Genomic DNA, 22,777 nt, shown 5'->3' on the forward strand with positions numbered 1-22,777 from the left:
TAACGTGTCCGCTGTTTTTTTGTCCATGAATAAATCACTCTCTCCATCCCTCAGTGTCCCCACCCACCCCTTGCGACGACTCCCTCTTGTCGCTTCTTTTTTTTGTACGCCTAGTTAGGTTAATACGAGGGTTTTAATCTACCTCTTTTTTTTCTTCCCTTGTTGTGTTGTATATGGAAGGCGGTTCAGGTCGCGCAAGTGGTACGTTGATCCAAGGCGTGGTGTTGTGCTGGTGACCTGTGTTGTGCTTAGTGATTCTCTGCAATGAAACCCTAAGAGACTGGCGGGACCGTGTTGGCGTTGGCTCCCGCGCAAAGTTACCGGATTGCCGTACTCAGCATATTGTATTTTCCAGTTTCTGACGCGTAACAATTGCAAAGAGACATCAATAACTAACGGGTTTAACAATAAATTTAATTGAATACCGTTATTGGTGTGACTGCGGCAATTTGGAGCCTAAAACTGATAAATACCGTGGTTTGTGTACGATAATCGGGCAACGTTGCTTCCGCGGGTCCTTCCTTTCCTCCACGTCGCTCTGCCGGACTGTCGCAACACCTGTCGTTTCCTCTCATTTGTTAGCTATAGTTAACGTAGGAGAGGAAGAGATAGATGTTGGGAGGGGAGGAAAGGACCCACCCGCGGCAGCCAAAGCCAAAACGATCTCGCCAGCCTGGTTTCACTATAGTCTAGATGTGTGATGGTGCCTCGTGTTGTGGTGTGGTTGTTGTGGCGATGATCGCTCTGGTGTTGGTCAGTGTTGTGACGGTGACCTGCCTTGGTGGTGGCCTTGCGTGTCACTGTGTCTGCTTAGTGTTAGTCACCTCTAGTCACATAGTCAGCTGTGGCCTCTCTCCTGGCGGCGGGGCGGCGGTGGCGGGGGCTCCAAACACTCACGTGGGAGGCGCCAGGCCGTGTCACCCCCGTGCCTGCCCCCAGCACTGAGGCTCCACGGCATAGATCGCCCGATGCTGCTCACGCTTCACGCTACACTGCCATGGCCTGGCCCCCGTGCAGCCGAACTTCCCCACGCCTTCCCGGCCGCTCATCCCTTGCCGAGGCCGCTGGGTCATCAAGGGCCTCGGAAATCACAGTCCGTCTCACCAAAGAGGCTTCCAGGCGCCGAAGGGTCAGTCGAATGTCAGTTAGTCTGCGGAGGGGGAAAAAAGGATTAACCTGTACGTCAGACATTGAATAAAACATTTTTGTACGAGAAACTATCGCAGTGAGTCCTTGGAGGGAAATAAATAATTAACCTGTACGTCAGGTATTGAATCAACACATTTTGGTCCTAGAAACTATTCAATATACGAGAAACCTAGAGCTACGTAGTGTTTTTACATATATGCAAATGTTTCCGCGTCACGTACCGCTGCCAAATAAAGGTCTTGATTGGCCGCCGACCATTAATATTTATATTTTTGAAGGGAACAAAGCAGAACCGAACCTCAGCGATGCGACTCTTTAACAGGACGGCAGCGGCAGCGGCGGTGAGCGAGGCAGAGAGATAGATGGATGGAGAGATAGATAGATAAATAGATCGATAGATAGATAGTGAGTGAGCGAGTGAATGAGAGAAAGAAGTGGAAAAAAGGAGAAAAAGGCAAAAATCTAAAGCACTGGCGCGGATGTTTGCTGATGTGTGCCTTTTCCGTTCAGATAGATACGTGTGTGTGTGTGTGTGTGTGTGTGTGTGTGTGTGTGTGTGTGTGTGTGAGAGAGAGAGAGAGAGAGAGAGAGAGAGAGAGAGAGAGAGAGAGAGAGAGAGAGAGAGAGAGAGAGAGAGAGAGAGAGAGAGAGAGAGAGAGAGAGAGAGAGAGAGAGAGAGAGAAGAGCTAGGTTGAGAGAGAGAAAATCAAATTATCAGTTCTCTATGTCATCCTCCATCACGCATTACAAGAAGATAGATGATAGATGATAGATGAAAGTGCAACTCCTGCGACTCCTCTTAAGGCCGTCCGTGTAATCCTCGCGCGTGTCTGGTAAAAAATGTTACGGCCGCACCTCCTTCAGGAAAACTTGCAGCAATGAAAGCCTCAGGAGTCGCGGGTGAATGTTTGAAGCATGAAAGTGTATCAGAGTGTATTGGAAAGAGAGAGTTAGAGAGAGAGAGAGAGAGAGAGAGAGAGAGAGAGAGAGTTAGTTAGTTAGTTAGTTAGTTAGTTAGATGGGTAGAGAGATAGATAGTTAGATAATTAGATAGCTGGATAAATAGATAGATAGATAGATAGATGGATAGATAGATTAGAGAGAGAGAGAATAGGTGTGGGTGTAGCGTAATTTATTCTTCTCAAACAACGAAAGCTAAATTAACGGAGCCCCGATTCACACAAAGTTTTCGTTCACGTTTAATTAGTCGTCACTTTAGCGCGTTACGTAGACGAAGTTAAAGAAGCAACTCCCTGGAAAGTAGCATCAACGTAGACATAGAATATTACGTTAAATTACGATATACCGAAGCACTCGTTATAACAGCTTAGAGAAATAACGGAACCTAGTAATACGTGTGTTGTAAAGTAGCAACTCCCTAGAAAGTAATGAGCATGCGAGCTTAAAAGATATTACGCTAGATTATATAACGTACACCTACCGAGACTTTCGTTATAGCAGCTGCGAAAAACAAACAATAGAACGAAAAGGTGAATGTTGTGCGTTACGATAAAAATGAAAGCACGTATTTTCTTGTCCATTTTATATCCATTTCTGCAATCAGCTAACTTTCTAAATATAACCAAGGCAATAACTAGCTTATGTGGCGGAGATGAGGATTGAGGTCACGCGTACTTATGATATTATGATGAACTTGAGATATATATAAGTGAGAGGTTGCGAGGTGTTGGTGGTGGTGAAGGTGGTGATGAAAATGACTCAACCACCTCCGATGCAACACCGTAGAACCACTTACTAATCAAACGTTAAAAGGGTGAAGTCAGGTATACATAAGAACAAACGTGACGGCAGTAATAATAATAATAGTAATAATAACAATAACAATAATAATAATAATAATAATAATAATAATAATAATAATAATAATAATAATAATAATAATAATAATAATAATAATAATAATGATAATAATAATAATGGGGCTATCAATCAATCAGTGCGTGTGGGTGTTTGTCAGTCAGTATGTCAGTCATGTGTGTGTGTGTGTGTCAGGTGGTGATGGTGGTAGAGGTGGTGATGGTGGTAGTGGTTGTGGTGGTTGGTGTTGGCAGGTGTTATTCCCTTTTTCTTCTACGTTAGTTATCCGTTTTCTTCTCTAAGGGACGTCGGTGTTTTGAAGGGTGACTCAACCAATTATTCTTTTCCCTCACTAGCATAGGACGTGTGTTTTACTAGTATGTTTTTCTGATGTTTTTCTCTATTATGTTATGTGCTTGATCATCTGCTTTCACCTAGATGTTACTAAAATAACCCTAATCTAAACCACCATGTCTTTTGTAATCTGAATTCTTTGTTTAAATAAGTATGTGTATGTGTGTGTATGTGTATGGGTGCGTGTATGTGTGTGGTGGTGTTAGTGAGTAGTGATTCTTCCATATAGATTAAAGTTACCTAATGTTTTATGTTGTGTGGGGGGGAGGGATGTCTGGGTGTGCGTGTGTGTGCGTGTGTGTGTGTGCGTGTGTGTGTGTGTGTGTGTGTGTGTGCGTGTGAAAACTCTTGCTTGCTAATCTATGGTATGTATACGTACCTCTGTTGTAATTCTGTTGTCAACCTTTCAGCTTCTCAGTGTTAACAGGTGATGTGAGAACAGTGTATCCTGCCCTCCTAACCACCTAACTGCCTTTTCTTTTCTTCCCTCACACCTTATATTTCTCTCCCTCCGTGATCCCCCTTCTTAAAACCTCGCTGACTGACTAGCTCTCACCTTCCTTCTCTCTCTCTCCTCGACGTCTCATCTCGGCAGACGCTCCCTCCGGCTCCGTTTCCACCGACCGTCCATGCAGGAAACAACGATAAGATTGTTCAGGAAAGAGTTGTTGTCGAGATGTTCTGTTGCCCTTACGCTGTCTGTCCTCCGCCTGTGTTGATGCATGTCTCCTCCGCCGACCTCCTCCATCACATGACCCTCAAAAACCGTCCCTGTTGTATTTGGGAGTCACCAGGTCACGTAACGTACTATACCACCCCTTACCTTGACCTCCTTCCCATTTGGCCCCCCTCCACCTCTCCCTTCCCTTGCTAAACGTGACTTATGGTAGACTATTTTTTCTCGGTACTAACCAGAGTGACTCGCGTCGTGTCTGGTTGTTTTGGTGACAAGTTTCAGATCATGTCACTTGTCCCTCCCTGCTCCCTCTCCCGCCCGGACAGCCTGTGATAAGGTTGATAAGGGTGACTAGTACAGTGACTTCCTCCCCTCCATAACCTCGTCTGCGTCCACTAATGTTAACCCACAGAGGTCCCCATACCGTTAACCCCTTCCCACCCGTTTTGACTCTCACGTATACTACAAGTTATATACCCACAGAAGTTCTCCCCCGTTTTTCCCTTCCCCCAGTGAGAGAGACATCATTTTCCACCCTCTATAGACTCTCACGAACACTCTTAAGTTGTTACGTTGTTACCCAGAGGTTCTCCCACGTTTGTCCCTTTCCCTAGTGAGAGAGAGGCGTCCACCTTCAGCCTTTCTGGTCTCTCACGGACGGTTCTACCCCTTTGGCCTTTCCCCCAGTCAGAGAGGCATCATTTTCCACCCTCTCTAGGCTCTCACGCACATTCCAAGTTGGTTCTCCCCCGTTTGCTCTTCCCCTACTAAGAGAGCCGTCATCCACCTCCCTCTCTAGACTCTCACGCACACTCCAAGTTCTTACTAATACCGTAGAGTGAATCGTTAACGTCCCCACCACCGTTGCCAGATTATCGTACTCAGAGCCACGTATTTACCGGTTTCTGGCCCATAACTGTTGCCAAGAAGCACCAATAATTAACCATTTAAACGATTACCATATATGAATGCAGTTATTTGGGTGATGAAAGCAGTGTTTGGGTCGGAAATCGGCAAGCACAAGAGCCAGAGTACGACAGTCTTTCAACGTTGGTCCCCACAGAGCTAGTCGACCCATAACACAGCGGCATCATCCCTTCCCGCCACTTCAGTCTTCCCTCTCGGCCTCCACTCACGCCCTCTCTGCCCCGAGCGATGCAACAACAGCTTTAGAGCATATCAGCTTCCCGCAGGCCCGCCGCCCTTCGTCTGGGTATCGCTGCACTTGTCTGGATGTAGTGCTTGTGCTCCCTAAACCTCCCTCCCCTTCCCCTCCCTGCCTCCTAAAAATTACTCCCTCCAACCTTAACCCCTTCCCTTTGCTTCATAAAATCCGCCCCTTTCCCCTCCCTGCCTCCTAAAAATTACTCCCTCCATCGTTAACCCCTTCCTTTTCCCTCATAAAATCCTCCCCTTCCCCTCCCTGCCTCCTAAAAATTACTCCCTCCGTCGTTAACCCCTTCCTTTTCCCTCATAAAATCCTCCCCTTCCCCTCCCTGCCTCCTAAAATTTACTCCCTCCATCCTTAACCCCTTCCCTTTGCCTCATAAAATCCTCCCCTTCTCCTCCCTACCTCTTAAACTTCCCTCCCTTTATCCCCATTCCCATTTCTGCCTCCTAAAATTACCTCCCCTCCCCCCTTCCTTTGGCCTCCTAAAATCCTCCCTTCCACCCCCTCTTCTTCCCCTCTCTTCCCCCTAAACGTCATCTCTTTCCCTCCCTACCTCAAACTTCCCTCCCTTTATCCCCATTCCCATTTCTGCCTCCTAAAATTACCTCCCCTCCCCCCTTCCTTCAGCCTCCTAAAATCCTCCCTTCCCCTCCCTCTTCCCCTCCCTTCCCCCTAAACTTCATATCTTCCCCTCCCTGCCTCCCATACTTCCCCCCTTCTTTTTTATCCCTCCCCTCGCCTTCTTAAAATTCCTCCCTTCTCCTTCCCGCTGCCCCCTCGCCTCATACGCAGTGTTGGTGTTGTCCCTTCAGTGTTTCTTGGCCTCTGCTGATACCCCCCCCCAACCCCTCCACTCCCCCCTCTCCCTCCCCCCCCGACCCCCTATCAAAACACCCTCCCCTCCCTTTACTTTTTATTCACCCAGTAATTCAGCCTCTTTTGGCGTGCGAGAGACTTGTTCATATTTTCATTTATCTCCTTTTTTATTCTGTTTTTTTTTCTTTCATTCTCTGTTTTCTCTTTCTTTTTGTCTTGTTCCAATTTTCATCTGTCTCCTTTTTTCATTTATTTATTTATTTTTATTTTTTATGTCATTCTCTTTTGTGTTGTTCTTTTCTTTCATTTTGACGTTGATGTGATATTTTTGAAGCGTATATATTTTTTTTTTCTATGTACGATTTTTCACGTACGATTTTTTCACGTATGTACGATTCTTTTACGTGCGATTTATTTACGCACGATTTCTCTCATTTGTATATTTTCATTCTTTTATGACGTACGATTATTTTACGTACGATTTTTTAACGTACCATTTATTTACGTGCGTTTAATTTTCTACGTACGTTTATCGTTTTTACACGTACTACAACCTTTGTTTTTACTCACTTCCCCCTCCTTTTTTTAATGAGGGTTTTTGCAGCTTTTTTGTCAGGAGAAGTTTCGTATTGTAGTAGTTCCCCCTAAAAGACCTCCGTTTTCTCTCGACATCCATTTTCTACCTGTGCGCTCGCTCTCTCTCTCTCTCTCTCTCTCTCTCTCTCTCTCTCTCTCTCTCTCTCTCTCTCTCTCTCTCTCTCTCTTCTCTTCTCTCCTCTCTCCTTCTTATCTTCTTTTGCTTCTTTCTTCTTTTTCTTCTTTTTCTTTTCTCTCCTCTCTATATCTATCTATCTAACTATTTAACTATCTGTGTCTATTTCTTTGTTTCTCCCTCTCTCTCTCTATCTCTATCTATCTATCTATCTATCTATCTATCTCTCTATCTATCTATCTATCTTTCTATCTATCTATCTATCTCCAAGTTGCAACAGTTCCAGTACTATCCACGTATCGCATCCCCTAGACTTTTGAAGCATTCCTTGACTAATTCATGTGAAGTACTGTACGTTGATCAATACACCACTGTAGGTACTCGCTCTATTGAAACACTGGTTCTTATTCAATGGTTAATATATATTTATCCTGTATCTATAACTATGCATGTTAACGACTGCACCTTTGTTCCGGTATCCTGAACTCTTACTTACTTACTTACTTTTATATCTCTAGATGTCCCATACGCATTTAAAGACCCCTAAAAATAAGTATGATTTGTTTACTCCTGTGGTATATTTAATTCATTCTCTATTGGTGTTGTCATGATCTTTTCTTCCTCATATTCCCTAAGATGTGTTATATAATTTGTTGACTGACTGTACACTTGTTTTATTTTCCATTACATACACACATTCGTACACACACACACACACACACACACACACACACACACACACACACTTACCTTCATTGAACTAACTTTTATATATGTGCGAATGGGTGTGTGTGTTAGCATGCACCTGTGTTTGTTTGTCCTCCTCCGGCTATTACCTTCACTAAATTCACCTTCTTATACATGCTGTCACTATCTCCATCATCATTATCACCATCACCATCATCATTATCACCTAGCTACCACACCTCAACACCAGGTAAGGCAACACCTTGATAGCTCCTGTTAGCTCCCTTCATACGCCCCTCCCCTGGGTCCCCTCCATTCCCTGTTGCCGGGGACTCCGCGTCTCTGCCCACCGTCTGCTGCTCCTGCTGGTGGGCGCCTAACAATCATGGCTCTTGTTTTGACCTCTCCTCCCTCCCTCCTGCAGCAAGAACGGGGCGCCTCCTCTCCGCCGCGCCACCAGCATAGACTCGCTGGTGGATGCGAGCGTCGTCAGCGCCTCCAGCAGCGGCCACCAAGCCAAGGCCTCGGTGCTCAACATGACCAAGTCCAACGGCCACCTCCGCTCCTACCTGCCCGTCTCCCCGGCCCTCTACAAACGACCCAGCTTCAAGTTCGACAAAACCTCGACGTCTACAGGTAAGGAACTCGATGTTTTGAGTGTGCATGACTGTTTTCAGATTTTGTCAATTCTTTTTACTCGTCAAAGCTCCTACAGAATGGCCTGCTGCCTTTCTGTTGGTTTGTGGAACTGTCTTCTTCACCTCAACGAATTATAAGAAACGTGTTTGCCAGCATATAGGTGCCTGGTGTGGTGTGGGTACTCGTGGTGGGGTGTGTAGATGCCTGGGGCTTAAATGGGTGGGATATAGATGCCTAGTGTGGTGTTGGTACTCGTGGTGGTGGTGTGTAGATGCCTGTTGTGGAATAGTGACTCGTTGTGGTGAGTGCAGGGTAGGTGGGACATCAGTGTGATGTCAAGGGAGGGGGACGCAGGCGGAGCAGCGGTGTATAGTAATATCCCGGAGTATCGACGACAAGCCACGTGCCGTTCTGAGGGTTGCTGGGAGGCGGGGTAGGGAAGGCGGAGACCCAGGGTGAAAAAATATAGGTAGAGTTCAGAGGGTTAAAAAGTGAAATGCCTCAGTTTAGAGTTTTTATAGGAAGGAGTGTCACATATTTTACCTCTTGAGTTGATGGTGGTTGTGTGATGAATATGTGCGACCAGAAAAATAATCTTAGAGTCCAGAGGGAGAAGAAAGATAAGTACCTCAGGTTTGAATCTCTGTTGGAAGGAGCGGCGCCTCACATTTTACCTCTTGAATTGATGGTGGTTGTGTAATGAATATGTGCGACCATCTTCCTATGTGCCCAGTGTCGCCTCAAGGGATATCGGTATTCTTTTTAGACGCTACCAGCTCTCATATCAATCATTACTAAAGGCCAAAAAGGAAGTCAATAGCGTTATCATGGGTGTTTTTAGAGTTCATGGTACGGAAGCCTTGTTAAACTCCCACCAGGGTCAAAAAAATACCCCTGGAAAGGCCCACCACAACTCCTACGAAAGCCATGTCAAATGTGTGCGTTTGGGCGACGAAATGTTTAATAATATGGCCCTGTCATGTGTCCAGCGGCTGTTACAGTGGGCCAGGAAGGGTAGGGCGGTTCGTGGTGCTTCTCGTCCCCCGTTCCGCTATTGACGTCTTGTTTAAGATAATTGGTTATTGATGCCATCTCGGAAGCTGCTCTGATAAGTTACCTCGTGTTGATTCTGGTTTTTGTCGCTTTACTGATGCGGGATTAAGCTTCTCGTTGGTAAGCTTGGTACGGTTTGATGTTATTATGTATGGGAATATGTGCGTAGTGTTGGGTTACAATGCACCGATGCAATACGCTCTGACGCTCATCGTCCGCTGCCTCCTATCGACTGGTGCATTTATTGGAGTTGCTTCATCATCCTCCGTCCCCCTCCGGTGCCCATCGACCCTCCTCATCCCCCCCTGCTCCCCCGCTGCATGGGAGGAGGTGCCGCCAGTCAGTACGAGCAGGGTCGACCAATACAGCGAGTCACTTCACCGGCGACCCTTTCTTTCTCCCCCGTCGTGGCCGCCACTCTCGCCGCGCCGCCTGGCAGGAGACGCACCTTCGGCCCCTTGCCTCCAAACTCTTCCTTTCCTCCTTTTCGGACCTCACAGAACATTTCAAAACCAGCAGTGTTCGGGAGCTGCAGCGGCTGTGCTTGCTGGAAATAAAAGGGTGATTAATGTTGAGGTTCCGTGGTCAGCACCGTCAGGCAACGCCCGCTGAGTCGCCAGCACCCTCGGAGCGCCGCTCTGTCTTCGCCATGATCCTGTCGTTCCTGCGCAGCTACCTGTGCCCCGCCGAGGTGGGCTCCATGAGGTTCGTGCTCCTCTACGTTAACTTCATCTACTCCATCCTCGTCATCGCCGTCGTCATCTACATTGGGCTCAAGTATCGCCAAACCGACCCGCCGCCAGCCCCAGAAGTCGACTTTTTCTACGATCCTTTGGACTAAAGAATCTCTTCCTGATAGTTGCAAGAAACTTCAGAACGTTTCAGAGTAATTCAGAACGTGACAGACACCAACTGTAGCCTACCGCCGCCAGCATGGCTTTCCGCGCCGCCCGCTCCGTAATCCAGATGGAGTTCACGCCGCCCTCAGGCCTTTGCAACGAGCTGCTTCTACTGGTCGTGCTGTTTCTAAGCTTCGGGCTGTGCCTCTTCACGATGTGGAACCTGACGCACACGGCCATCACCCTCATCCTCAAGGCCCCGACGGAGGCGCTCGTCCCGAGGAACACCCTGACGCCCTTTTGATGACGCAGTCCGCCGCGTCCTGATCTAGGGACAGGAGGTTGACCCGTGGCCACGCTCGGTATGGCAGGACTGTCACCGGTGTTCAGGTGAGTGAGGCACAGACGGGGGTGTTGGGTACGAGGGGGGAGGGGGAGTTTTTCTTCCAAGATGGTGCTCCAAATATACAATAGACAAAGATAAGTGTATTTGGGCTATGAGGGAAGGAAAAACATATTGCTTCCTGGTTATATAAGAAGAAAAAAAACATTCACGTCAGTAAACTCTAGTCTACAAAGGGTATGTCTGGGTGCTGCAATGTCTTAAGTAACGTTGGGGTTTGTGGTGCGGGGGTAGGCAGGATTGTAAGTTTTTTTCCATGACGTCGCCGAAACATACAACAAAATTCATTGCTTCCTGGTTGAAAAGAAAAATACATTCACGTCAATATACTACGCTATCTATAGTAGTGTAATTTTGAGACTAGTAATTTTTATCCTGTTGCTGTCAATCATTCCGTCATATTTTATCTTTTAGTTAATTTGAGGGTATAGTTGTGTCCCATCTCAGAAGCCAAATCTTTTTTTCTATTATCTTTTATCAACGCTGCGGTGCTGTCGTCCTCTTTTTCAACACTCGCACAAGAGGCATCAAGAGTTAGAAGCAAAGTGTGACCGTATCAGTTGTTTTGATATACGTTGAGGTGTTCTTTGGGGTGGGGGGGGGCGAGGTGTTGTTGTTTTCTATCCTTGTGTGGGTGTTGTTAAGTCTTTCTGTGGGCTGAGTGTTGTGTTGTGTGGTGTATCCCATCGTTGGTAGTGTTGCATGACTTTTTTTGATAATAGTAGATGTTGTATTCTGTTTCTGTTACTGTTTTCTTTCTACCGATAATTGTGTTGCGTGGATCTTTTTGTCAGTGTTGGTGTGTTGCAATCTTGACCTTTATTGTAATGGTGTGTGTTGTGCCTTGTGTGTTTCTGCATCCTCTTTCTACCAATTATTGTGTTGCGTGGATCTTTTTGTCAGTGTTGGTGTGTTGCAATCTTGACCTTTATTGTAATGGTGTGTGTTTTGCCTTGTGTGTTTCTGCATCTTCTTTCTACCAATTAGTGTGTTGCGTGGATCTTTTTGTCAGTGTTAGTGTGTTGCAATCTTGACCTTTCTTGTAATGGTGTGTGTTTCTGCATCTTCTTTCTACCAATTATTGTGTTGTGGAATTCTTTTTCGTCAATATTTGAGTGTTGCAAGGCTTCTATAGTTATGGTGTGTGTTGTGTTGTGTGTTTCTGCATTAGTGTGTTCTTTCTATAAACGAGTATTGTGTTGCAAGGTTCATTTTGTTAATGTCGATGTGTTGAAAGACCTCTATCGTACTGGTGTGTGTTGTGTTGTGTGTTTCTGCATTACTGTGTTCTTTATATCAAGTGTTGTGTGTTCTTTTTGTCTATGTTGGGGTGTTGCAAGACCTCTATAGTCATGGTGTGTGTTGTGTTGTTTGTTTCTGCATTAGTGTGTTCTTTATATCAAGTGTTGTGTGTTCTTTTTGTCTATGTTGGGGTGTTGCAAGACCTCTATAGTCATGGTGGGTGTTGTGTTGTGTGTTTCTGCATAAGACCTCTATAGTCATGGTGGGTGTTGTGTTGTGTGTTTCTGCATCAATGTATTCTTCCTATCAACGAGTATTGTGTTGCGGTTTCCTTTTGTCCATCTTGGGATGTTGCGTGGTCTTCAGTAACGTTGAGTGTTGAGCTGCGGTTTCGTTCTAGCAATCCCGGGTGTTGCAAGACCTTTTTAGTAACGAGTTTTGTGTTGCGGTTTCTCTTGATCGATCCCGGAGTGTTGCAATGTCTTCAATAACGTCGGGTGATGTGTTGCGGTTTAGTTGCAGCAGTGCGGGGTGTTGCAAGGTCTTTTTAGTGACTAGTATTGTGTTGCGGTTTCTGTTTGCCAATACTGAGGTCTCACCAGCAACGAGTATTGTATTGAGGCTTATTTTGATCAGTATTAGAATGTTTCAAAGTATTTAGTATCATTGGATGTTGTGTTGCGGGTTCGGGGTGTTTCAAGGTCTTCAGTAACGTTGGGTGTTGTATTATGGTTTCGTTGTAGCAGTGGCGGAGTCTTGCAAGGTCTTTTTAATAACAGTCGGGTGTCAGCGGACGTTTGCATCACCCAGATGGTCTATATCAGCTAGGTGTTTCATTTCCGAAGCCCCGGAGCTCAAATCACCCCTTTCCAGGAGCCCTTTGTCTTTTATTTAGTGGGTACCGAAGGCGGCGGAAGAGGGGAGGGTGACACACACACACACACACACACACACACACACACAGAGTACTCATCTATACTTTTTTATATATTGGATCAGTGATTAAAGGGCATATTTTTTTTCTCCTTTATTTTTTTGCCCTTGAGCTGCTTCCCATACTATAAAACACACACACACACACACACACACACACACACACACACACACACACACACACGAAGTAATCAGAGCGCACAAGTCCACTTTCTTTCCCCTGCAGGCCACGGGAGAGGATGGCGCATATTTTCTGTTCAGGAATGCCCGTTGCCGCCTGTCTTCATCTCCCCCAGACATACACACACACACGGGCTGGGAGGTGGTGCATTGGGGCCGCCGCGATAGCTCAGGCTTGCGTGGGTGACATAACTGTCCCTTTAACTCCCGGGGCGTGAGATCTCCCCTTGCAGACAGTGAGTGGGGTGGTGTGAGGGCCAGGAGGTCTACACTCGCGGCCGTGCAATGTTATCTATCGCCGCTATGGTCGCCCTCGCAGGTTCCTCACAATACCTGGCTTTTGGAAACATCGGGCAAGCTTCGGACTCTGACCCTCGCACCTCTTCTGCTGCCCTCCTCCTCCCCATCCCTCCTCCTCCTCCTCCTTCCTTTCCCTTCCCTTCCCTTCCCTCCTCCCCCCGTGTCATCCCTCTCACTCATGTCCTGTCGCTGTAGTGCTGCCTAGGCCCCGTGTTTGCGGTACTAGGGAGGAAGGCCTCGTTTTGTTACGGTGTAGACACAAAGGATTAGAAATTGAAAGAGTAGTAACACTGAAAAAAAAAAGCGGCGTGGTCAGTGCGTGTCGGGCCTGGAGGCTGCAGATGTACGATGCCTTCCCGCCTTCACCATCTTCTTGCGTTTACTGTATTACGTAGGTTATTTCCGATTGCGACGTGGTTCCCGTGCCCTAAGACCAATGGCGGGTGCAGGAGGGAGCCCCTGGACAACGTTAGCGTGGCGGCAGGAGGTGAATATGGCGGGTCTGCTCGCATGTGGCAAGCGACGAGTTAGCGTAGTGAGAAGAGAAAGACGGTACAGTTGTAGCGTAGCCAGTGCATGGGGAGGGCGCAGGTAAACATGACCTCCTTTGTTACACTCGACACAAGGCCCTGAATGCGTTACTCGGTCCTATATCACGTCGCGAGGAACAGGTGAAGCTGCTGGGGCATCTTCGTGATGTGTGGAGTGTGCGGCGAGGCGGTGGAGTAGAGCACCCGTGGAAGTGGATTATGTGCAGGGTGCTGGTGGCCACTGCCTCCTCAACAGGTTGCTGGTGGAGTGTGGATGAGCTTTTCGGCAGCGTTGAGGAGCTGCCTCCCCCTCCCTGGCGGGTCTCGCTTAAGGAAATATTAGCACCGAGACGCCCAGGGGCCCCCGGCACTGCCTTCAGAGCCTCGGCGTTGTCCTGATCAAAGCCATGACACGCCGCCCCGTGTGAGCGTCCTGTGACCTGAGCGAGTGCAGCGTGCAAGCAGGAGGATGGTCACTCGGCGGTCAGGGCGAGGGAACTTGGGCGATGCCTGAGGGAGTGATCCAGAGCGTGGGCGGAGGGCAGTACACCGGCAGCGGCCAGCAGGGTTCGGCGCCCCAAACCTGCTGCTTCTGAGGGAGCGAGGAGCGGCGGCGAGTGTCTGCCGGGTCTTATGGGCGTGAATCCAGACCCTCCCACCTTCGAGCCTGGGTGTCCCGCCAGCCCCACGCGGAGAGGTAAGTCACGTCACAACAAAGCCCCTTCAGTCCCCTCAGCCCATCGTAATGACCACAACAGTACAGCCCCAAGGGGAGTTTACCCTTCCATGACAATGAGGTCAGGGGACGCCTTAGTCATCCCCGGAGCGGCGTCGCCAGCCACGAGTGCAAGGCTCCGGGTGTTGGTGTGTTGCAGGCCGCGGGGAGGGAGAGGTTCGCTGTTGGGGCGTCGGGGTGAATGGAAACTGCAAAAGGGAGAGGATCGTTTGGGTACTCCGGGGTCGTAAATTATCCAGTCATTAGTTTTCTCTCTTTTCTCTCTTTCTTTTCTCTCTTCTCTGTCTTTCTTTTCTCTCGTTCTCCTCTGTCACACACACACACACACACACACACACACACACTACTCATCTATACTTTCTTATTTAGGAGCATTAATTAGCGGCCTTTTTTTCTCATTTATTTTTTTGCCTTTGAGCTGCTCCTTTTACTTTAACACACACACACACACACACACACACACACACACACACACACACACACACATACACACACACACACACGTCACGGTTCACACATTGCTGGCGTCGTCAAGGTTTCTGAGAGTGTCTTCCCTTTAGAACCGCGGGGCGCCCCTGGCCTTGACGCTTCCCTTCCCTTCAAGGTACACGCAAACCATCGCTCCTCGCGTCACCGACTCCCTCACTCCCTCCACCACTATTAGGGGGGAGGAAAGAACGAAGGGAAGGGAGGTGGAGAGGACGAAGGGAAGGGAGGGAAACAGGCGAAGGAAAGGGTGGGGAACGGGCGAAGGAGAAAAAGGGGAACGGACGAAGATAAGGGAGGGGAACAGGCGAAGGAAAGGGACAAAGGGAAAAGAGGGGAACGGACGAAGGAAAGAAAGGGGAAGGGACGAAGGTAAGGGAGGGGAACGGGCGAAGGAAAGAGAGGGGAAGGGGCGAAGGAAAATCATTCTTTATTATCTAGGTTGCATGAGTATATACGCCATTATTTACATCTGTTTGTCGTATTCATTAGCTATGATGCACCACAAAGAAACACGAACGGTGGTTTAATGTGTATCTGTGCGAATAATTATGTCCCTCATGGAAACCTAATATTTTGGGAAAGGTTATGGCAAAAATATAACTGACTATTTTTTTTATGCAAAGCTACTGTGACAGGACGGTGGTGATGTCGGCCACAGCTGTTGTAGTGATGGTGTGGATGGTGAAGGCGATGGTAATGGGCCTGTCGTCTGTTAGTGAGGCCGCTTATACTACTCACCAGCAGCTTTTTTCCTATTGCTCTTTATGGCTTCAAATCGCCAGAGCACGTTGTTTGTCTTCGTGTTCTGGCGTGAAGGAAACTCGTCCCTCCAAGCAGTGTAGTGAAGCGCTGCAGGGAGGTGAGACAGGGGGGAGGGCCTCCATACACCCCGTGCCCCGCCGGTGGTGATGGTCCAGGTATTTCCCCGTTGATGGCCGGCCAGTCCAGGCCACCGGTCAGGTCTGGTAACTACTAGTGTTTGCAGTCGCTGGCAAACCTAATATGATCCAGCTCCGTTTTCTGACTCACTGCGTCACCCGTTCACCCCTGACCCAGCCACGCCGCCCCAGACCTTGCCCTGGTTGCAGGAATTACTCGTGGCAGGGCCAGACGCGTGTGCTCGTACCCAGCGGGACTCTTAAGGCTCCAGGTGGGGCGCTACACCTGCCCATAACTTTGATCCTGTCCTGTCTGAAGGACCCGCGACGCGGCAGTGAACTTAAGAACTTTGGAGACTGAAGCTCACCTAAAAAAAAGCCTCTTGCCCAACTGTATTTTCTTCCCTCTTGACTTGGAGACTTCAGGAAATAGTTTTACATTGCCGTGAGGCGCCGAACAACCGCGAGGAGCAACAAATTCCATCCAGTCCGTATTTCCCTCATGAATGGACCAAAACATGTGCCTTCCTTTTATCACAAATAAATCGATATATTCGGTACCATTTTCTTCTGTAAACGTCGTCTTTTTTTCTCATTCATGGCCAAGCATAATGTAGCATTGACCGCAGACGGGGGCGGGAGGGGCGGGGCGGGGAGATACAAGAGAAGCTGATCGCCGCTAACCTCGTGGGCTGTATTCAAGTCAATGGATATGCTAATAGCGGACGAAGCCGCCCGAGGGGTGAAAACACGATGGAAAACCCAGATAAAAGGACACAGAGGGGCGCGTGTGAGGGGGTGGCGGAGGCTGGTCGAGGCGCGAGAACCTGTCTTGGCTCCTCACCGTGGGACGACCAGAACACCCAAACTAGGAAATGTGGTCTCCTCTCGTCTCCAGCCGCGGCCGAGTGTCCTGCACGGGCTATCGGCGGCGGTCACGCTGGGTCACTAACGGGGGTGACAGGTTTACGGGCGGCGCTGATGACGGCCAAGGTGACGGACGGCCTGCTTGAGCCCCGAGACCCGCCACGCGAGACAGGGGAAAGTGAGCCTAAGAACTCGCCCGCGACACCACCCCTGTCTGGGGATCAGCCTCGCCGGTGACTTACCTGTCCTTGGCCTCACCTGTGCGTTCATAAGCTTAACACCTGAGGCAGCTTCCGTGTTCCCCACAAGCACACGGCGTAAGATAGAAAGGTTGGGCACTAAACTTTATTGTCACCCAAATAGCATCTCACACCTCAAGATATTTTAGTTCCATCTGTTCTTTCGCTTATCTTCTTAGCATCTGAGGCTGCTTCCGTCTTCCCCCCAATCACTCGGGATAAGAAAGGTTAAGCACTAAACTTTACTGTCTCTCATTGTCTCTCTTTACTGCATCTCACACCTCAAGATGTTTTGGTCCCACTCGTTCTTTCGCTTATAATCTCAACACCTGTGGCAGCTTCCGTCCTCCTCCCAAGCCCACACAACCTAAACACAATCGAGTAGAAAGCATTGTTAGCATATCACAAAGCGTTGCATTTTCTCAGCTGTTTCGAGTGTCTTCTTAACATAGACTTGTGCCAGACTCTGGCACAAGTCTTTGCTTTCTAAACTGCCCTCTTTCGGATTCTATCCTTCTCTCTGTTCCTTTCTCTCTGTTCCTTTCTCTCCAGTTTCCTTTCCGGCCGTTCTATCTCTGCTATGGTAGACGGTCACTGTTCTTCCCCTAAACCTATCAACAGTGGTGCTCCACAGGGCTCTGTCCTATCACCCACTCTCTTCCTGTTATTCATCAATGATTTTTCCATAACAAACTGTCCGGTCCACTCATACGCTGACGACTCCACTCTGCATTATTCAACTTCTTTCAACAAAAGACCCTCTCAACAGGAATTACAAGACTCCAGACTGGAGGCTGCAGAACGCTTAACCTCAGACCTTGCTATCATTTCCGATTGGGATAAAAGGAACCTTGTGTCCTTCAATGCCTCAAAAACCCAGTTTCTCCACCTATCAACTCGACGCAATCTTCCAAACACCTATCCCCTATTCTTCAACAACGCTCAGCTGTCACCTTCTTCAACACTAAACATCCTCGGTCTATCCTTAACCCAAAATCTTAACTGGAAACTTCATAGCTCTTCTCACTAAATCAGCTTCCTCGAGGTTGGGCGTTCTGTATCGTCTTCGTCAGTTCTTCTCCCCCGCACAGTTGCTATCCATATACAGAGGCCTTGTCCGCCCTCGTATGGAGTATGCATCTCACGTGTGGAGGGGCTCCACTCACACAGCTCGTCTCATTAGCTCTCCTCCTCTTACTGATAGTCTTCTACCTCTTATATTCCGCCGCCATGTTGCCTCTCTTTCTATCTTCTATCGATATTTTCTCCCACGGCCCCGCTGCACTCGACTGTCCACTCTAGCTCATCCCTATACTGTCCAAACCCCTTATGCAAGAGTTAACCAGCATCTTCACTCTTTCATCCCTTACACTGGTAAACTCTGGAACAGCCTTCCTTCGTCTGCATTTCCTCCTGCCTATGACTTGACCTCTTTCAAGAAGAGTGTATCAAGACACCTCTCCACCCGAAATTGACCTCTCTTTTGGCCATTCTTTACTTTTGTTTGTTGTGGGAGCGGTGAGTAGCGGGCTTTTTTTCTACACTCTTTTTTTGCCCTTGAGCTGTCTCCTTTGTAAAAAAAAAAAATACGAAAGCTCGCACACTTATCGCCCCGACGAGTTGACTTAGTGCTTGCTAGCCTGTACTTGGGCGTTGTAGTAAGTTCTGCTGAGTCCGGAATTGCCTCATAATCACCGATATTGAATTCCAGGGAGTAGAAAAATTTATAATGCGTTCAAGTCATTCAGTTTCATGCATCATTTTTTATACACTATGCTCAAAGACCAACATATCCTTTTTGGAGCAGTGCTACATTGTTTCATCACTTGGGATGATAAAGAGCATAGGGAACGTCATCTTGAATACAGAAAACAACACAAACAATGGTCGGTGTGTCGCTATCAGAGAGGACGAAATCTACACGGAAAAGCTGAGGGAAGGAGGGATGAAGGATGTGGCAGGAATGGAGGGAGAAAAGTAGGATGTGGCAGGAATGGAGGGAGAAAAGTAGGATGTGGCAGAAAGAGAACGTGAAGGAGGAAGAAAAGAAGGATGTGACGACACGCAAAGGAAGGGCGGGAGGGAGGGAGGGAAGTCGGATGTTGGTGCGGGCGTGGGCGACTCCTTCCCTGCGGATGTGACGCAACGCTGGGGTCATTTTCCAGGGCGTCAGTCAGTCAGCCAGGCTCTCCGCGCTGCCGCCTGTCACCCCCGCGCCACCCCCTGACTGTTGCTTTCCCCTCAAATGAAATACTAAACTCTGTCTGCCCGTGCTTCCATATACATATAGTAGACAGACATGGAGACAGACAGAGACAGACAGATAGACAGAGACAGAGAGACACATACAGAGAAAAAGACATAGAGACAGGCATACAGAGAGAGACAACAGTGAGCCAGACTTACGTACAGACAGACAGACAACATAAATTCACAAGCAACATACTAGTACAGGCTGTGGAGGTTGTTCGCAATACTACGGCATATAATGAAAAAAACATCAGGGATCCTTTTGCTAGGTGTGTGTGTGTGTATGTGTGTGTGTGTGTGTGTGTGTGTGTGTGTGTGTGTGTTTGGAGAGGTCAGGAGTTAGGAGGAGAAGAAGTAGCTACGCGTTCTCCTGGTCCCAAAAAGTTAAGGTGCAACGAGGGACTTGGCATCGGTCTTCTAATCTATGCAGTCCCTGGCGGTGTTGTGCTGACGTCAAGTGTTTCCTCGGTGTGTTGTTGTCCCTCAGACGCCGTGGCAGAGCAAGAAGAGCGGCGTGTGTGTGTATGTGTGTGTTTGGCCTCGACTCCCTTGCCTGCGTGTGTGTGTGTGTGTGTGTGTGTGTGTGTGTGTTGGGGGAGGAGGGTGTGTGTGTGTGTGTGTGCGTGTGTGTGTGTGTGTGTGTGTGTGTGTGTGTGTGTGTGTGTGTGTGTGTGTGTGTTGGGGGAGGAGGGTGTGTGTGTGTGTGTTACTTTTTTCCTTAAGTAACGTTTTACCTTTAGTCTAACTAGGAAAATAAGAGAGAGAGAGAGAGAGAGAGAGAGAGAGAGAGAGAGAGAGCGCTTCCCTGGATAATAGGGTGGTAACAGAACACTCAAGCCCTTACTTCCCTCCCACCCGTCCACCTTCCCGCCTCTCATTTCTCTTCCTTTCTCCGTCCTCCCTTCCTGCCACCCTCGCCCACTCACCTGTTGCCTCGGCGTCCCCGGCCAGCCTGTCACCTGAGGGCCACGGTTCAGTGCTTGGGCGCTTTCATCACTTGGGGCAGAGCATGAGTTGAAAAGGCAATTTTATAACAGTTTTGCAGTACAAGGAAAATATGAAGAGTAACGCACGACGAAACTTTTGTTTGCTGTTGTATACCGAGGCCTTGGCGTGAAGGCCTTGGATCAGCCGCTTCTTCCAGTAGGCTGCCTGGCCCCAGTGACTCGCCTCGGCCGTGTTCAGGCCAGGCCGGCGGTGTCTTGGGCCCTAATCTTTCCCCTGTCTGGCAGCCTCGCAGGGAGCCGTGAGGCGGCGTTATTAAGTTCAAGGTCTGAAAGATTAGTTTGTGCCCGACGCGGCGGCTTGTTGAGTCTTTGCCGCATCCTCACACTCGCCTCAGTACCCGTCTGGTGGGTGTGTGACCCGCGGGGTTGAAAGAACAGGCTTCAAGTGGACATCTGGACCGCCGCGGCCCGTTGAGTCACAAGTGCTGCGTGGCGGCATAAGGTGCGCCGCGCACTGTTTGCCAACTTTACTAACATGTGCAGTAATGGGCGATCTTTTTTACCTTTTTACTGATTATTGAGGAATATATGTAAAGATAAATATTTGAAGTATGTTCTTATATGAACACACTAACAAATTTATTTTTCGTTCTTTCATAAGAAAAAATGAAATGTTTTTGAGACTTTCCCACGTGGCTCAGTGGCGTTACCTGGCGGGGTGTGTCGGGTGAAGGACACCCTGACGCAAGGGTGAGTCTCGCGGGTGAAGGACACTGCAACACACCGGCGAGGGCGGCGCGGCGCGGCCATGTGTGGGAACTGGGTGGTTGTTAAGGCGGCGTGCGGTGGAGGTGAGTGTGGCAGGCGTTGCGGCAGACAACGCCCGCACGATAATAACGGAGGACACACACGCGGCAGGCGGGGCGCGATGCGCCCTGGAGGAGGTGTTGTGATGCAGACAGAGGTGACGTGGGACTGTTCTAATGGCGGCGTAGAAGTAGGGTAAAAGAGGAACTAAAACTCCCACTGGGAACATCCGAACGGGACAAAAAGGACTGCGTAGAGTCGACCAGCGGACCGAAGAGTGAGTGGCCGCCCGCACCTGGGCGAGGGGCGGCGCCGCTGGCCAGGGACGCGGCGAGGGGTGGCGGGGAGGGTCAGCAGCTATTGTTGCCCGGCGGTCCAGTTCTGTCCTCGGTGGTTAAAAAGAGGACTTGCTTTGTTAAATGTGCATAATGATTGCAAGCAGTGTAACCTGACACTGGCGTGGCGCCAGCAGGACAGGGCAGCGGTGTGTTGTCGCGAGCGGAAGATTTACAAATTGGTCCCATTAGTTCACGTCACAACTTTGTGGGCGCCCCGCTCGCCCTGATGTTGCGCAGGTGCTAGCGCTTCCTGCACTTGGAGGAGCTGTTGCTCGACGCTTTCTCTTTCACCGCACGTTGAGGGCCGCCTCCTCGTCAAGGCAGTTAACCTTGCCGCAACTCACCCCCGCCGGTGCTTCACAAGAGTATCTTCCTGCTGTAGGTGAGCGCCACCAGACTCGTGCCCACAAAGCATCCCCAAGACGCCTCCTCCCAGGCCCAGCGACCCTCCCCAGACTCCATGACCTTTGCCTATCCACAAGACGCCCTCCTCCACTCTGCCGAACCCTGAGAGCCGCGTGCCACCCGCCCGCGAGGAAGAAAGGGAGGCAAAAAAGCCTGGCTCGTAAAATCTTTCAAATCTACTAGGCGCCATCATCTTGCTCTCCCTCCCCCACCCCGGGACGGACCAGCATCCCCGCGACTCGTGCTACAGGAGGGCGTGCAAGGCCTCCCTCTGCATGGGCCTAGAGACTCTGGAACACGATGGGAGACACTCGTGCTTCCTCCCTTACATGCATCACGATATTACACAATGGAAGAAGAACGTCGATCGCTGCTCTGCTCCTCGGCCTCCACAACACCTGCCCTAGACTTCCGCTTCAACCTCTCCCCCTCTCTCCCTCCCTCCACGCTATTATCTGCCCTGTATCTCTCCTCCTTGCTCGTAAAGTTCGTATCAGCTGGTGGGGTTTGCGGCTTCAGGTTGGGTGCTGAAATTTGCTCCTGGAGACTTTACAAATGAAGGCGAATTACTGAAGTGTTTGAGGCTCGCGTGCTATACTTCCTGCTCGTAAAGTTCGTATCAGCTGGCGGGGTTTGCGGCTTCAGGTTCGGTGCTGAAATTCGCATCTGGAGACTTTACAAATGAAGACGAATGACTGAGGTGCTTGAGACGCGTTCCATACTTGCTCTTCCCTTGAAAGGTAGATTTGCTTTTCACCCTCCCAAAAGACGTCAAATTTGCTCCTAGAACTTTGCAAATGAAAACAAATGACTGAGGTGTGTGAGACTCGCGTGGCTTACCTTCTTCCTCCCCTGAGAAGTAGGTTTTCTCTTCACCTTTCCGAAGAATATCAGAACTACTCGTGTCTCGTATATATGGCCTTGAGGGAACTCCTAGGAACGATGTGATGACGTTATTTGCCGTAATCCAAGCAAGGCAGCGGCTTTCTCGTGGGATCGTAGTCTTCTTCTTCTTCTTCTTCTTCTTCTTCTTCTTTTTCATTGCTTTACTACTCATTCGTGGCATTTTAAATATAGAACAACACAACAAAACCGCACCAAAGAACATTACCTTGTGTTCAGAGATAGAAAGAAACGTAAAAAGGCATACGTTTGAGACGAAGAAAGCAGGCAGGTGTGTCGGAAGGAGCAGGCAGGTGTGTGGGGCGGGAGAGAGAGGGAGACAGGTGAGGCCACAGCTGTCCCTCCCACAACCTACTCCCTTCCCTCCTTCCCTCCCGCGCCGTCCCTCCGCCGGGCAAAGGTCGCGGCGTGGTGGT

At 49.0% G+C, this 22,777-nt stretch overlaps 1 protein-coding gene across 2 annotated transcripts in view; it reads left to right on the forward strand.

Annotated features, from left to right (window-relative positions):
- Positions 1-22,777, forward strand: part of LOC126996635 (ankyrin repeat and fibronectin type-III domain-containing protein 1-like) — a 366,486-nt gene that overhangs the window by 271,700 nt on the left and 72,009 nt on the right. The window contains exon 6 of one of the 2 annotated variants that reach the window (XM_050857314.1): positions 7,808-8,019. In XM_050857314.1, coding sequence (XP_050713271.1) covers positions 7,808-8,019 — 212 coding nt within the window. Of the gene's footprint in view, positions 1-7,807; positions 8,020-13,374; positions 14,200-22,777 lie in introns of those variants that run through there. The other variant, XM_050857318.1, reaches the window with a different exon arrangement.

This window comes from Eriocheir sinensis, chromosome 10 (genome assembly GCF_024679095.1).
Source record: "Eriocheir sinensis breed Jianghai 21 chromosome 10, ASM2467909v1, whole genome shotgun sequence".
Taxonomy (NCBI): Eukaryota; Metazoa; Arthropoda; class Malacostraca; order Decapoda; family Varunidae; genus Eriocheir; species Eriocheir sinensis.